The 13,297-nt window shown below is 42.5% G+C and overlaps 1 protein-coding gene across 2 annotated transcripts; it reads left to right on the top strand.

Annotated features, from left to right (window-relative positions):
* The first annotated feature begins 565 nt into the window (after window positions 1-565).
* On the top strand, window positions 566-11,247 carry timeless (timeless circadian clock). Of its 2 annotated transcripts, none has more exons than XM_067233192.1 (30): window positions 566-617; window positions 2,100-2,233; window positions 2,359-2,512; window positions 2,705-2,819; window positions 3,015-3,077; window positions 3,204-3,305; window positions 3,470-3,625; window positions 3,773-3,906; window positions 4,081-4,168; window positions 4,312-4,488; window positions 4,593-4,810; window positions 5,023-5,126; window positions 5,249-5,418; window positions 5,838-5,963; window positions 6,060-6,211; window positions 6,334-6,431; window positions 6,547-6,670; window positions 6,876-7,077; window positions 7,218-7,357; window positions 7,499-7,584; window positions 7,715-7,838; window positions 7,973-8,055; window positions 8,198-8,355; window positions 8,844-9,069; window positions 9,199-9,267; window positions 9,410-9,528; window positions 9,649-9,868; window positions 10,008-10,053; window positions 10,139-10,200; window positions 10,328-11,247. In XM_067233192.1, exons 2-30 carry the CDS (start codon window positions 2,137-2,139, stop codon window positions 10,450-10,452), a joined length of 3,738 nt encoding a protein of 1,245 aa, XP_067089293.1. In that variant the 5' UTR covers window positions 566-617; window positions 2,100-2,136; the 3' UTR covers window positions 10,453-11,247. The 2 variants fall into 2 exon arrangements, with proteins under 2 accessions (XP_067089293.1, XP_067089302.1); XM_067233201.1 differs by lacking the exon at window positions 566-617 and adding an exon at window positions 1,782-1,864.
* Window positions 11,248-13,297: the final 2,050 nt, after the last annotated feature.

The raw sequence follows: 13,297 nt of genomic DNA, 5'->3' as shown, positions 1-13,297 counted from the left end.
ACATAGGCCCTGTTGGCACTGAGGGCTTGTCTGTGTGGAGTTGCTCACATGGGTTTCCTCCACAAAGAACCTCAGTACAAAAATATGCAGAGCAAGAACAGATTGCTCTCCTGCTCTTTCACTGACCAAGACATGGACATGGGCATGAGCACTTGGAATAGGTGCACACACCCCTGCTGCCCTTAGAGGAAGGACATCATGGATGGGAAAATGCAGAGAACAACTTTGCACTGAACAATTCCCTATCATTGAAGCGCAGTGTCGGATGTCACGCAGACCTTATGTGACTCCTGGGCGAAACCAACGTTGGTCTGATCTTAGGGATATTGGCAGTGTACTAAGAAACTATTTTGAACATAAGTCTTACAGAAAAAATGATTTCTCGCAAACAGCTTCGTATCTACTGTAGGCTAAATGTTGCACAGCATGAAAGGTGGGTGTATGTAGGTGTAACATACATTGTTTGCTACAAGATTTCACAAATGGAACCCCTGTCGTATGATTAGAACAGTCTAAATATACGCAGTCTTACTGTATAATTTTAGTTCCTCGTGATTGTGGATGTGTTTTGAGTAATGCTTCGGGAAAATAACCTACAAGACAACCGGTGCTCAGAGGTAAGAAAAACGGTCCAAAAAATGTCAATTTGAAAAAAAGGACAGAAGGCAAAATAAGATTGTAGTCAAAATGTTATAACATGCACAGGCCTAACCGTGATGTGAATTTTGCGTGTTATTAAACGCAGCAGTCTCTCCGTTAATTCTTGTTGGTAGATGTATTGCTTTAGTATACTCAGACGAGTAGCTTATTCCAAATGCCTACGGTTACTGGACAGGGTTTTCTTCGACCATTTAGCAAAATGTCTTGCCAGTGACTGCAGGGTTGGAAACATGTTACAGTGAGTGGACTAGAGTTCCCGATGTTTCGTAGAAGCCTAACAATTTTTTTTGGACAGACTGAATTTATTTCAAGAAGCCAATCAAAAACGTTTGAGAAGTGCAAAAATATCGGTACAATGTAGACTAACTGGCGGATGGAAATTGATACATGGTGTAGTCCCTTTAAGAAGAAACACTCGTCCAAAAATGCCCTGCATCTGTCTGTTGCAAACCTTCAAAGTACCTGGACACTGGCCGCAGCTGTCCTTTAAAAGTATTTGAAAGTTCCGAATTTGCCGTCAACGTATGAGCATGGACGGAAATGTGACAACAAGCGAATTTAGTAACAACACGACCCATCTTTTTGATTATTTGGAACAAGAAAAAACGTCTTGAGCATTGTCAAAAATGTAGGCCACGTGAGGCGTTATTACCTAAAACCTCTATTGTTATGTTTTTCTTTTTTACCATCAATTGTGAGCCCATCACTTATGAGCCCTTCACTTAGTAGCTGACTAAACTACTTCTGAATTACTAGCCTACTCTTAATTTGGGGGTGTTACAGATTAAGGATGGTGAGAGTAGCAACAAGTAGGCTTGTTGTGGGAGATGTTACCTCTCGCTTCCATTACTTCTGAATTACATTGAAACAGCTTGCGTCTCTGGACCATAAATTAGTTAGGCTGGCTAAACTCAAGTTAAGACAAGTTTGGACTATCTGAATGCAAGAGATATATTTCAAAATCCACTCAAATCACCGGAGGTTGTAAGTACGTTGCAAAATCAAATTTATTTTGTGACCTTTATTTTGAAATACTGCCACTTGAATTTGACCGGATACGAGTTTACTTAGTGACGCGGGCTGTTTAGGCGCGAGTCTTGAGAATTGTGCTTGAGTTGAGTGTAGCTTCAACAACTCGGGATGCATGTCTCCAATCCATATTCAATGTAAATGAGAAAATGCACAATCTCGTCGTTTTGATGTGGTACGTAATTAAATTATGGAGGGCTCGATAGGTAAACTAATGTGTGTTTACGACTACTTGCTGGCTAGCTAGGTCTACTATCTAATGTCATTACTTCATATGTATGTTTTAAACAGTCCAGTTTGGCTATTAAAATCCTGGTTATTTCTTTAACTTGTTGTATTGTAGCTATATCTTGTGTTTGCGGACACTATCAGAATCTCTTCATAATTTTCTTCTTTTTGCTTTCTCTTAGATTGTGAACCCGCAGCCCCCAATTAGTCTGGTGATATATGGACTTGTACATGATGAATTGTGAACTTTTGGCAACATGCAGTGCCCTGGGGTACCTGGAGGGAGACACCTACCACAGAGAACCTGATTGTTTAGGTGCGATGTCTTGAGTTGGCCACCAGTACATTCATGTTATTAGAATGCTTTAGCAGTTAAGTTTGTTCATACAGAAGTCTCAACGCATTGGTACAAAATCACCTAACCCACTGTTCCTGTAATAGAGAGTGTGAAAGACCTGATCAGGTACTTACGCCATGAGGATGACACACGAGACATCCGGCAGCAGCTGGGGGCGGGCCAGATCCTTCAGAACGATCTCCTGCCCATCATCACACAGCACAGTCAAGACAAGCCCCTATTTGATGCCTGCATCAGGTGAACGTCCACTGCTGGCCCTAGTTTTCTCTGTAGAGAGACTGGTTACAGCATCTTATCTTGGACCAGACAAGCCAATGAACTATCTAAACCATACCATAAGGAATTATTCGTGACATGGAAAAATTATTCCTACACATAATTTGTAATGGTGTTGGATTGTGGTTCTCATGCTTCTCAAATTGTACACAGACTCATGGTCAACATTACCCAGCCTGCACTGCTTTGTTTTGGCAAAGTTCCTGATGACCCTGCTTTCCGACATCACTTCCTGCAACTGATGTCATATTTGCAGGGCTATAAGGAAGTATGTTCTTATATAAAAAATAAAAAAAAATCATACATTGTCTTAAGAAGAGAAGTAGTTTAATACACGCTACACACATAAGCTACTGTCAATTAACTAAATTACCTTCTTAGGGTCTTAGAGCCTTGTAAGTTATAAATGGATGAGTCTGAATTGCTTCTTGATTAAATGGTCTGATTACTGTTCTCTCATCAGGCATTTGCCAGTGAAAAAGTGTTTGGAGTTTTGAGTGAGACACTGTACAACCTGCTGCAACTGGTAAATATCTCACAGCATCCATCATACAGCTCATAAGTCCAAAGCTCTTCACCATGGATTCAATGTTATTTTTATGATTCGAATTTTTTTTTTGACAAAATATTTGAAAACGATTGTTTGTCTCAGGACTGGGAGCAGCGTCAGGAAGAGGATAACCTGCTGATAGAGAGAATTCTTCTACTGGTCAGGAATGTTCTACATGTTCCAGCTGACCCCTACGAGGAGAAGGTCAGAGTCTCAATTGGCTGACACTTGACTAACCCTAACCCTTGTTGATCCACCTTGCTCTCAAACTGCCACTGTTTAGTGTCTTAAATTGTTTACCACACAGGCTTTGTCTCACAATTTTCCCTCTCCCATCCCCAATACTACCCCCTACCACGTGTGACTAGAATGTAGATGATGATGCCAGTGTGCATGATAAGTTGCTGTGGGCCATCCATATGAGTGGCTTTGATGACCTAATCAAGTTCCTGGCCTCAGCCCAAAGTGAGCAGCAATGGAGCATGCATGTCCTGGAAGTCATCTCTCTCATGTTCCGAGACCAGGTGAGATCGATGCTGTACACACAATGAATGATGATTGTCGAAACATTGCTACAATATGTTCTTGATCTAATGCTGACGAGCAAATTACGATCTTGCTCTATCTGCTATTGTGATATATGTTTGGTTTGAACCTATTCTCTGCCTCAGACACCAGAGCTGCTGGTGAGTGCTGGCCATGCTCGCTCTGTTCAGGAGAAACAGAATGATGCCCAGGAGCTGGAGCTTCTAAGGCAGAAAGAGCAGGCAGAGAAACGCAGCCGTACCCTACAGAGAGGAACCAGGTAAACACTTCTACATAGGAGCTGGTGATGAGTGGGTGATTGTTAATGGTGGATGTAAACTAAATTGAATAATACGATTTGCTCGATATGGACAGCAGGAAATCACCCATTTGGGTCAAGGTTCACTTGAAGTGAGATTTGAAATGTGCCCTATTTGTTGCTGGTATTTTACAGGCATTCCCGCTTTGGAGGCTCTTATGTTGTTCAGGGTCTAAAGTCCATCGGAGACAACGATGTGATCTACCACAGAGGCCTTCATAACGTATGAAAATGTTGCCAAATTAACCTCATAAGTAATGATCACCGTTATTGTGCTTCAAGATTAAAAGCCCATATACATTTTTCTTCCCTTTTCTGTTTGCCTTTATTGTTCTCAGGTATGATTTTCTCTGTTTTTCTCTCCAGTTTAAGAACTACACTCATGACTCAGGCAAGGCAGTAAGGCGTGTTCCTAAGAGGAAACAGCATGCACGGGACTCCGAAACTAAACGCCGTTCAGCCCTCAATGTCCGCCTCTTCCTGCGAGAGTTCTGTATAGACTTTTTGGAGAACTGCTACAACCGCCTTATGTACCTGGTCAAGGTATGCAAAATTCAACCACTGATTTTCAGGAGTTCAAACACACTGGTTACCTTAGAGCAAATTTGTACCGTAGTTGACGGCTTCCTAATATTTCCACTGCTCAGGAGGGGCTGATCCGGGAACAGGCCCAGCAGCACGATGAGACCTACTACCTCTGGGCTCTCAGCTTCTTCATGGCCTTCAACCGTGGCAACGGTTTCCATGCTGATCTTGTCTCTGAGACTATGTCTATTCGTGCCTTCCACTTCATCGAGCGCAACATCACCAACTACTACGAGATGATGGTGACTGACCGCAAGGAGGCCACAACCTGGTCTCGCAGGTGAGTGGACAGGGAATAAGGCTTCAGGGAAATGGTGTTGGTGGTTATGAATCTGTTCATGTTCATCTATAATTGGTTGTGAAAGATTCTCTTTTTTTGTAAAACAACATGGTGTGTCCAAACGTTAGACAGGTGTTATATTGGAGTTTTAAAACCAGACATTGCCATTAGATAACAATAAGTTCCTCAACTTTATTGTTGAAATGTACCAGGATGCACTTGGCTTTAAAGGCCTATCAGGAGCTGCTGCTGACAGTGAATGAGATGGATCGCTCTCCTGATGAGAACATTCGACATAGTGCCAACGTCATTAAGAGTGAGATCACATGCCAACACCTCTGTCTACCTTTCCATAATTTTTCACATATTCATTTCTTCTTTTGTCCATTTGTGACAATATGAGAATAATCCTTCTTCCCTTTATCCTTCTCTATCCAGGTAACATCTTCTACCTGATGGAATACAGGGAGATATTCCTCACCCTCCTGAGAAAGTTTGACGAGACCAAGCAACCACGCTCCTTCCTCAAGGACCTGGTGGAGTCCACTCACCTGTTTCTGCGCATGCTGGAGCGCTTCTGCAAAGGGCGCAACAACTTGGTTGTGCAGGTAAACCATTTTACTCCCCATTGCTAGGATAGGTTGACTGACAGACGTCATCTTCAGTGAGCAAATCAGTCTCCTCATCTTAGTCTGGGTCTGACTGACACTGAGGCTCAAACATGTATGGCTGAATCTCGCCGATGTTTCTTCTAGCCATCTTGGTGTGCGCTGCTCTTTCACCGGTCAACTTACAGCAAGCAGCGGTAGTGGGCGAGGTGCAATGCCTGTGATATTTGTGTGCTTGAGTTTTCATAGATCCTGAAATTCTCAATGAGGTGAGAATGAGTAGATGTGCTTCCCGTCAATAAAACGGGTAAATGTTGAACTATGTTAAACTAAATATTAGTCATAGCAGAGTAGTTAAAAAATAACTGTAGGGGAACTTTAGTTTTGATGGTTAACTAAGTCAATTCCCCTGCACACAGAAAAAGCGGGTGAAGCGAAGGAAGCGTCGAGGGCAGAAGCATCCATCTGCAGCAGAGACCACTCCTGAGGCCCTGCAGGAGACCTGGAGCCTTGTGGCTGAGGAGCTGAGGGCTACAGGGTTTCAGGTCAGTGTGGAAATCCCAATGTGGTTAGGTGTGGTTCAGTGATCCTTTCGCGAGTTACTGGAGACCCTGACTGCTGCCTTCTCTGTCTGACTGCAGCTGTCAGAGGCTCTGACCGAGGGTGTTGTGCCATTTGATGCTGCGTCTGAGACTCCCATGGAGGAGCAGAGGACAGAGGCCATGGTGCGTGTGCAGGATGCCCTGCTGGCCAGGCTAGGACCTGAGGCTCTGGGGCTGCTGCGGGCTGCCAGGTCAGTTAGTGGAAATTCAACTCCATTTGTTGGTCCCGCCAGGCAAAGAATTGGTGACACACCAACGTTCTTTTTGTTTGGATTTGATTAATGGATTGCTTTTTGTTTGTCATTTTTTTTAGGGAAGTCTGGCCAGAGGGGGATGTATTTGGTTCAACTGATGTTGAACCAGAGGAGGAACTTGAGCTCCTGAAGCAGATCCTTTTTGCCAACCTGCCCAGTGAGTTTGTGTTTTTTAGTTAAAGATGATAGACTTGGAGACATTATTATGCAAATCTGCTTCATGTTGTTTGTGTTTGTTGTCATTAGAGGCATGTGTTGTGTTTTAATCCCAGGGCCACCCCCCCCAGAGCTGGGCATGGAGGAGGATGGAGCAGCAGAGCTGGAGGAGGTGGAGGAGGAGCTAGAGGCTGTGCAGGTGTCTGAGACTGACTTTAACTTCCTGGATTTCATCAAGAGGTGAGAAGCATAAATGAAGATTTTGAGATCAGAAACAATGGGAAAATGTATACAAGGTGCACATTGAGAAGTGGAACCGAATGTGAAGCGTAGGGAGGAATTTAGAAGCAGATGAGAAATCATCTTGTCCAGATGTAAATACATGAAAAAACATCAAATTATGTGACATCACCGACCTACTGTACTGTCTAATGTATCCTACCAGATTTGCCCACTCCAACATAGTGCGTCCATACGTGCTCCTACTTAAGTCATATACAGAGAACACTCCCCACACCAACCACTGCATCACACGCATGCTGCACCGGCTGGCAGTCGACCTGAAGATGGAGGCCCTGCTCTTCCAGCTCTCTGTCTTCTGCGTCTTCAACAAGATTCTAAGCGACCCTGCCGCAGCTGCATATAAAGTAAGAAAGCTACTCTAAAATAAATAAAGTAACCATCACTAGAAACAGGTCTTTAACCATGTTAAAGTTATGAACCTAAATGAAAATGATTTACAGGTAGAGAAATGTCTAATGTTCGAATGTTTTCTCCGCTACCAAAGGAGTTGGTGACTTTTGCCAAGTTTGTGCTGAATCGTTTCTTTGCACTGGCGGCACGGAATGATAAGGCTTATGTAGAACTACTGTTCTGGAAAAATGTAGGAGCAGTCCGGGACATGACTGAGGGCTACAGCAAAGACAGGTGTGTGTACATTGTGTTTATGTGTACATCTTTATATCAGTGTGATTGTGGTTTTATGGTGAGGTCAGCTTTTTTGTATCTTTAAAAAATCAATACAATATTTATTTTTCATGTTATGCTGTTGTCCTGTGTGTCTGTCAGGGATGAGTCAAACAACAAAGCTACATGGACTCAAGAGGAGGAGGAGGAGCTTCGAAGTCTTTACGAGACTCATCGGGACTCTGGAGGTAACTCAACATTTCAGAACTTTTTACAGTTCGTCGTTTGACTTTTCAGTGCTTTTTACATGTGGATGTGGACAGCTGCACATCAGTGTGGACAAATGATGTCTCTGATCTGCTGACTGTCTTCCCTCAGTGCCAGATATTGTGGAGACTCTGCTGCCGTTGCTAAGTAACAGCAACTGTACACGCCGTCAGGTGGTCGTCCAGATGGTGCAGATGGGCTTGGTAGATAGCGCCAAAGACCTGAAGAAACATAAGTCAGTGTCATAGTCTATGATAGTGAATCTGCTTATAGATTTGCAATAAACATGTCACAGATTTCATTGATTGGTAGTCAGACCTTTTATGGAGAAAATCTTTGCCTAGCTTGTGGATTTTTCCTCTTGTGTAGGAAAGGCACAAGGATTGTTCTGTGGACTGAACAACAAGAGCAGGAGCTGCAGATGCTGTTTGAGGAGTACAGAGACTCTGATGGTAATCACCACTTGTTGATTTTAACTCTGATACCAGTGTAGTTGCATAAACAGCAATACAATAACTTTGTTTATATTTGTTGTTGTGTTCGGCTATGATATTCCTAAAGGCTATGGTAAAAATGCTGTATGCCTGTCTGTAGATGTGCTGGGAAACATCCTGAAAAAGCTGACTGCCAAGCGTTCCCGTGCGCGTCTGGTGGAAAAGCTGCTCAGCTTAGGCCTGGTGTCGGATAGGCGGGAACTATACAAGAAGAGACGTCGAAACACTGTTTCAGGGAAGAGCTGTGGAAAAGCAATGGTGAGAGAAATCTAAATATCCTATTGGTAGGTTCCTGGGCCAAGTTGGCCATTTAGTACAACACATATATTTGTGATTGTATTGTTTATTTTGCAGTGGAGAATTGGTCTCTAATATGAAAGTAGCATCTGCTGGGTTCAAATGAAAAGTGCAAAATAATGTTTGCCTGGAGTATTGTTTGTCAATAGATATAGCACCGCTGTTACAAAGTTTTCAAACCTCTCCCATAAAGTTGAAATACAATCCTTGTGTGGCTGTTGACCTAAACTTGCCAACCAAGAGATATGAAGAAAAACATGAATACAATCTCTCTCAGCTATAATCATAGTATTTTCGACCAGGAAAAACAAACAACATTCACCAACATTGAGCAAGCATTTTTCTTAATGTGCTTGACTTAGCAAACTTGTGTGTATCATGTGAATGCACTTTAAGCACAGTAGTGCAGAACGCATCCTGACAAGCATTTCTGCCTCCCACTCTGACAGACTGAAGAGGAGTTCTTGGCTGATCTTACTGGTGACCTGCCACAGGAGCCCATGGACGAAGAAGAGGAGGAGGAGGATGAGGAGGAGGAGGAGGATGAGGAGAGTCAAGAAGAGGGAGAGGAGAATGGGAGGGAAATGTCAAGAAATGGAGGAAGGCAGAGCAAAGTGAGCACATTGGAGAAGAATGACAGTATGGACACTGTGGTGCGGGCCCTACGGCAGGAAGGTAAAAAACAAAAAAACATTCTGGGTTAAAGTGTGCAGTGCATATACACCCATATGGCGATAGGTTTTGTGTGGGTGGTGTTATATGGAGAAATGTTTGGTGGTTTTAAAATATATTATTTCATAACAGGTATGTCAGGACCTTTGTTGTGGCTACAAAACTGCCTTAACAGAGCAGCAGATGACCGTGAGGAAGAAGGTATGGGATTTTTGTGGTGTTTGGATTCTATTTGCCCCTTTTACAAAGACATTTCAATTTGATCTACATTTTTTATTATACATTGTATCTGTAGAATTTATCCTGATGGTCTTGATAGCTTAATAGTTTTTTTCTTAATTAGGCTTGTCTCAACCTGTGCCACTGGTCCCTCTAATGGAGGAGACAGAGGATGCCATGGAGAAAAAGAGCTTCCAGCGGTTGCTTCGAAAACTGGGTGTCCGGGCTCCTGCAGATGAACAGGTCGGTCCATGGAGACATCTTGTGTGTCACCTTTCATACACTGTGATATGCTGTGTTCAGACTGGACACTAAAGTGTGACTTTGTGACTCATTTCTTGTATGAATGTCTTTCACCATCAGGAATCATTCTGGAGAATCCCAGCTAAGTTGAGCTCTCCCCAGCTGAGGAGAGCAGCCGCTGCCCTATGCCTTAGCAGGGAAGCCCCAGAAGAGGCAAGTCAGCCTGAAAACCCTATAGAAGAGCACCAGGAGGAGACAGACTCTCATGAACAGAGAGCCCAGGCCCTTAGAGCTCTCTTACTAGCCCGCAGAAGGAAACACCCCTCTGCAGAGCACACAGGTGGGGGCATTATTACAATCCCACATTGAATTCACTCAAACTGAATATTGATGTAAAGGAAAGTAGGAAACTACTCAAGCAGCAAAATATTCATTTTTCTAAATGTTTATTGAGAACCACTATGTTCCTCTGTTCACAGATTTTCCTTCCGTTGAACATATAGACTCAGAGAGTGCTTCTCAGAGGTAAAACATCAACACAATCCATCTTACACAATGGCACAGATATGTTTGTTTACATTCTTTGACCGTCTCCTCCTTGTCTTTCTAGATCTCCTCAGGAAAATACCTCCATCAAAAGAAGTCGAGTGTTAGACAGCGAGGAGGAGAAAGGTAATGAGCGTTCCTGTAAACAGACATTGTCATTTTATCGTTAATGCCTGGAGTTTGCCAAATTTAACAACAATTATAGATTTTGTAGTCTAATGGTTTTTGACCAAGTTGTCCCTTGTGCTGCCAGATGAGGGGTCTCTCTCCATGAATGAACCGGAGAGCAGTGAAGAAGCTGCTGCCGACTCAAACAGGCCAACCAAGCGCAGACGACGAAGGGTTCTGATCGATGACGACGAGGAAGATGAGAACTAATGGTAGAACGTTCTGTTTTGAGGCCTAGCTACTACTCCTCTACAGGCTGTGTGGGGAGTGAAGGCTGAAGAAGTTGGGGTGACCCTTCTCAGAGAGGTGTATAAGCCCTCTTGGGGAAGACTGGAAGACCCAGAGGGCAAACGAGTCCCCTTGTAACTTATTTTCCAATAGGAAGATAATGCTCTGTTGAGACTTAAGTCCAAAGCACATGATAGACCTATAGGCTTATCTGTGCGTCACTGGTATTTCACATTAAGCATCAGTCAAGATCTGTGCTTTATCTGATTGAAGAACAACAGACATTTTTGAGTGTTTATTTGTTGCTGGCTGGCTTTATACATGTTCATAGCCTTTTGTTCATTACTGTCACAAGAAATGGGTCAGTTGTTTTGTTGGTCAGTTAATGTTTTTTGATGCCTATGCCCCAAATGCGAAAACAAGTTTGTCAATACAAGTCTATTCTGGTTTGGCATAGATGCCCAATAGAATACCGTCTTTAGTGTAATTTACAGTAGAATAAAGATGGAATAAGATTTTTCTTGTATTTTTTACATTAAGTATTTTGATCCTAATTCTTGGTATTGTTTTGACTAAAATTTGGTATGTACAGTTGTGTTGGGATTCCCAAGTCTTAGAACGTTACCTCAGAACTTAGTTGTTGGGACTATATACTCAAAACTGTTGCTGCCTCTTCAGATTACCTTGATACTGAACAAGGAGAAAAATATTTGTGCTTCAAATGTAAAATGTTGTGTAAAATCTACATATGTGAACAAATAAAAGTTTTGAAAAGGATTTGTGTATTTCTCATCTTTGTATCTATCTATTTTATTTTTTAATTATTTTTTAATTACCATCTTGGAAGCTGAAGGCAATGTTTTTTCATGAGTCTTTTCCAAACCTGTGCCACCGGTCCCTCTAGTGGAGGAGACCCAGGATGTTGTGAAGAGCTTCCAAACGTTGCTATGACAACTGGAGTCCGAGCTCCTGCAGACGAACAGAGTCAGTTCAAAGCCTCATCTTGTGTGTCAGCTTTAATAATTGTGCTCTTTAGAATGTAGGTCTACCCACTAATACCCTGTGTGTATTTCCTGAAGAATTCCAGCCAACTTAAACCCATCCAAGCTGAAAGGATCAACTACTGCCTTGTCCACTAGGGAACCTCCAGGAGGGGCAGGGTAGCTTGAAATTCCTTTAGAGGAGCACAAGGAAGACACATCAATTCAGTTTCAAACAGAATTGAAATTGAAGGAAATGGTTCTGGCAGCAACATATTTTTTCTTATTTTGGACTGCCCTGTGCTATTTAGTATGTCAGTCAAGTTCTGTGCATTACTTGATTTAAAGACAATGGACTTATATTTGGAAGTTTCTGTTTGTTGCTGTGTCACTTGGGCTTAATACTGAACAGTGTGACTGCTCTTCTCTTTTTCACCTCTAGGGGGCGCAACAGCATGTTCTATCCACACAGTCAAATCCTTTTTGAGAGGCAAGCTTCTGAAGTTGAAAAGTTCGAGATGCAAGTAATTTTTCATGCCATCTATAATTTCACAATTATTTGTTACAGACAAATTGGTCTGAAGATTTGACATTTGGTATGCCTTATTTTTCTAGTAAAGATAAAAAAGGTGAATTGTTCTATTTTGCAACCATATGTGCTTTATTTTGACACCTATCTGATTATTCCAAAATGTGAAACAAGGGTGGGTTTAGACAACAATGCCTCACAATCAAAGCTAGTGGTCGCCCACCTCTTCCAGCTGTGGTGGGGGTGGTCTCCTTATTCCCCACATCTGGACTGCGTTAGCCACTTCCTGTCACCAGCATCCGGTCAGCCCCCTATCCCACAGGCCCAGCCGGGATGGGAAAGGGAGAGACACAGGAGTGCCCTGGGCCTCTATAAACACAAAAATAATTCTGTGTGTGTGTCCCGCTGATTCTTTACACAAGTGATAACTGCAAGAAACTCAATGGAGAAGTTCCGGTCATGGCAAAAATGTCTTCATAGGATGCAGAGGAGGATGTTTAGTGGTGCTGTGATCATCTTAATAAAGAAGTTAATGTTCAAAGTTTATGTTCATAGATTTGTTTAGTGACGTTTTTTCTTCCCTGTCTCCACCTCAGCATAAAAATAAGTTTTATGAGGCTGTTCAAAGCTTTGCACCTTAATTAAAAATAATACCTCATAAAACATGACACACTTCAATTCCTCCTTTTTATTGTTCACCCATATGTGTGCCATGTGTAAAGACCACATCATTTCTCCTTAACCCTCAGGTTAACCCTCTGCCTGTTATGGCTGACAGTGACAAAGCTGCAAGGAAATAAGTGATGAATGAGTTGAACATGGCTGTGGTGATACATACATACAGGCTGCCTTTTGCATGCTCAACTAGAGCAATGGGGTCAACTTAATTTTGGATGAATTATTTAATTACAATGCAAGCTTATTATCAGATAAAATAATGTAATTGTTTAATTGACAGTGAAATATTAATATTTAAAAAGCAGTCTTGCTGAACTTATTTTGCAGTTTTATAACTTATTCCTTGTGTTCGTCCCATCCATCGCATTTAGTCAACAAATTCAAATATAATTTAGTAGGCCTTGCTGTTTCCAGGGTTTGCCTCACCCGACTGTACCTCCCCTTCCCTTTCCATCCCAAATTTGAATCCAACCGGCAATAACAGATGGTCTGTTGGCTGATGATTTCAAGCCTTTTCAGCTGTTGGCGGGGACGTTGGAGGGGTAGAGAAAGAGGGGGGGGGGGGGGGGGGGGATTGCAGTTGCTCACAAAAACTTTTCTGTTCAGAATTTTTTAACTCGACAGAAACCCCTCCAGTATC

Source organism: Osmerus mordax, chromosome 1 (assembly GCF_038355195.1).
Source record: "Osmerus mordax isolate fOsmMor3 chromosome 1, fOsmMor3.pri, whole genome shotgun sequence".
Lineage (NCBI taxonomy): Eukaryota > Metazoa > Chordata > Actinopteri > Osmeriformes > Osmeridae > Osmerus > Osmerus mordax.
The sequence above is the reverse complement of the archived record's forward strand: the minus strand, read 5'-3'. Positions and strand labels throughout refer to the sequence as shown.

Excerpts from the sequence above, each read along its gene's own strand:
- timeless (XM_067233192.1), top strand. The coding sequence starts at position 2,137 with ATGGACTTGTACATGATGAATTGTGAACTTTTGGCAACATGCAGTGCC. Across the intron at positions 3,626-3,772 it reads CTCTCATGTTCCGAGACCAG|ACACCAGAGCTGCTGGTGAG; the intron begins GTGAGATCGATG and ends TCTCTGCCTCAG. Across the intron at positions 6,671-6,875 it reads TTCCTGGATTTCATCAAGAG|ATTTGCCCACTCCAACATAG; the intron begins GTGAGAAGCATA and ends GTATCCTACCAG.